Below are 1804 nucleotides of genomic sequence, written 5' to 3'. Positions count from 1 at the left end.
GGGGTGGCCGGCCCGGGCGACAAGGCCGAGTCAGGCGCCCGAGGACCGGGGCAGCCGCAGGCCAGCGCGCAGGGTGCAGCAGAGTGCCGAGACCACGCACTGCTCGCCAGGCGTGAGCAGTCGAACACCGTCAGCAGCAGGCCTGTTTCCCTGCGACTGCTTAGCCGCATTCTAAGGAAGCTATGACTTCCGCAGACCTAGTGAGCCAAAAGTCGCATCTTCAAACGGCGAAACGCCAAGGGGGGGCGCGCAGGCGAAGTCGCCTAGGGTGGCCAGCCCCCGCTGCTCCCCGCTGCCCTGCACTGGCTTCCCAGCGGTGCCGAGGGCGGGCGGGGGTGGGGTCCCCACACCCAGCGGCCTCCAGGCTCAGCAACTCAGCTCGACATGGCCGCTGGCAGGTGGCTCTGACCTCACGGGGAGGTCCCCCGGGGACCCCACTTCAGAGGCCAGTCAGAGCAGCCCCATGCTTCGGCCCAGCTATAAACCTTGGTCCTCACCAGCCCTCCTCGGGCCCCAGCACCTGCTAAAATCACAGACCCTGGCACAGACGGCCGCTCTCGCGCCCACTTAGCACAAGGGTGGTGCCAGGGACACGAATGACCAGCCAGATGGGGAGATTCTGAGGACAGGCCGGGAGCTCCCACGGCTTCTCCCGGCAGACCCCTCCCAGCACCCCAGGAGGCCCCACCCTTTTGTGTTTTCGTGGGGGGCTTCACTGCGGAGGCAGGGCCAGTGAGGTGCGGGGCACTGGCCACCGCAGACCCGCGGGGCGACTCGTCTCCTCAAAGGGGCTGAAAGTCCCAACCCTCGAATCCCAGGGTCGGTTCCGACGGCCAGCGCCCACCTGGGGGTGCTTTCCAAAGTCACCTCATTATGGGAAGCTCGGGTGGAGCTGACTGAGATGAGGGGACATTCCCCTGGGGCAAGGCCGAGGTCTGAGCAGCCGGGAGCTGGGCCGGAATCCTGTTCCCTTGGCCAGGCCGCTGCTGCCCGCCCGCCGTTTACCCGGAGGCTTACCCAGGGACGCGGTCGCCTTCCCCACCACGTACACCGGCTTGGCACCCCATTTCTCTCTCAGAGACTCTTTCCAGGCTGCAAAACATGAAATGGCGCGTGAGTCGCCAGACCAAAGCGGCCGTCTGACCAGGGCCCAGCCGGGGCTGGCCGCAGAGATGCGTGGGTGCGGCTAACGCTCTCAGCCGAGCACAGAGCGCGCGCTGCCACCACTCGGCCGCCCCCAGCCCCCCTCGCCGTCACGTGAGCCTGCAGAGCGGGTCCCCGCGCCTCCGGAACAAGCCGAGCCGGCCCGCGCGCCCGTGGTGACTGAGCAAAACCTGACGCAGGCAAGAGGCCACCACCTCAGGGACGGGCGCGCGAGGCACGAGGGCAGCATACCGGTGACAGACCTCAGGCTCACAGAAAGTTTAACGGGAGACAGTGCTGCCGATACAGGAAAAACCCAAACACCTCTAAATGTGGATTAAACTGCAGGAAGCAACAGGTGGCGCGAACACATTGTCAACCACCGAATGTCCAGTCCCTAGGAGCAAAGTGCCGTCAGCGCGTCCTTTCTGAGGCCCAGTCACCCCCAGGACGCCCCTTCAGTCAGCACTGAAGTTGGAGTCTCTCCCTCTGCTGCCCCTGCCCACACATACAAGTTTTTACAGTTCTCTGTAGCAATAACAGTAATAACAGGTGCAGGAACCAGAAAGCCAGACTTCAGGCCTTTGTCCTTTACAGCAAGAGTGCTCCCTACCCCTGGCCTGGCGGGTGCTCCCTGCCCCTGGCCTGGTGGGTGCTCCCT

The 1804-nt window shown here is 65.0% G+C and overlaps 1 protein-coding gene across 1 annotated transcript in view; it reads right to left on the bottom strand.

Annotated features, from left to right (window-relative positions):
• Positions 1-1804, bottom strand: part of UROS (uroporphyrinogen III synthase) — a 9808-nt gene that overhangs the window by 4797 nt on the left and 3207 nt on the right. Inside the window, exon 4 of the mRNA XM_012723449.1 lies at positions 1018-1092. Within this exon, the coding sequence (XP_012578903.1) occupies positions 1018-1092 (75 nt within the window). The remainder of the gene's footprint in view (positions 1-1017; positions 1093-1804) is intronic.

The sequence above is a fragment of the Condylura cristata genome, unplaced genomic scaffold, assembly GCF_000260355.1.
Source record: "Condylura cristata isolate star-nosed mole 26May11 unplaced genomic scaffold, ConCri1.0 scaffold00011, whole genome shotgun sequence".
Lineage (NCBI taxonomy): Eukaryota > Metazoa > Chordata > Mammalia > Eulipotyphla > Talpidae > Condylura > Condylura cristata.
The sequence above is the reverse complement of the archived record's forward strand: the minus strand, read 5'-3'. Positions and strand labels throughout refer to the sequence as shown.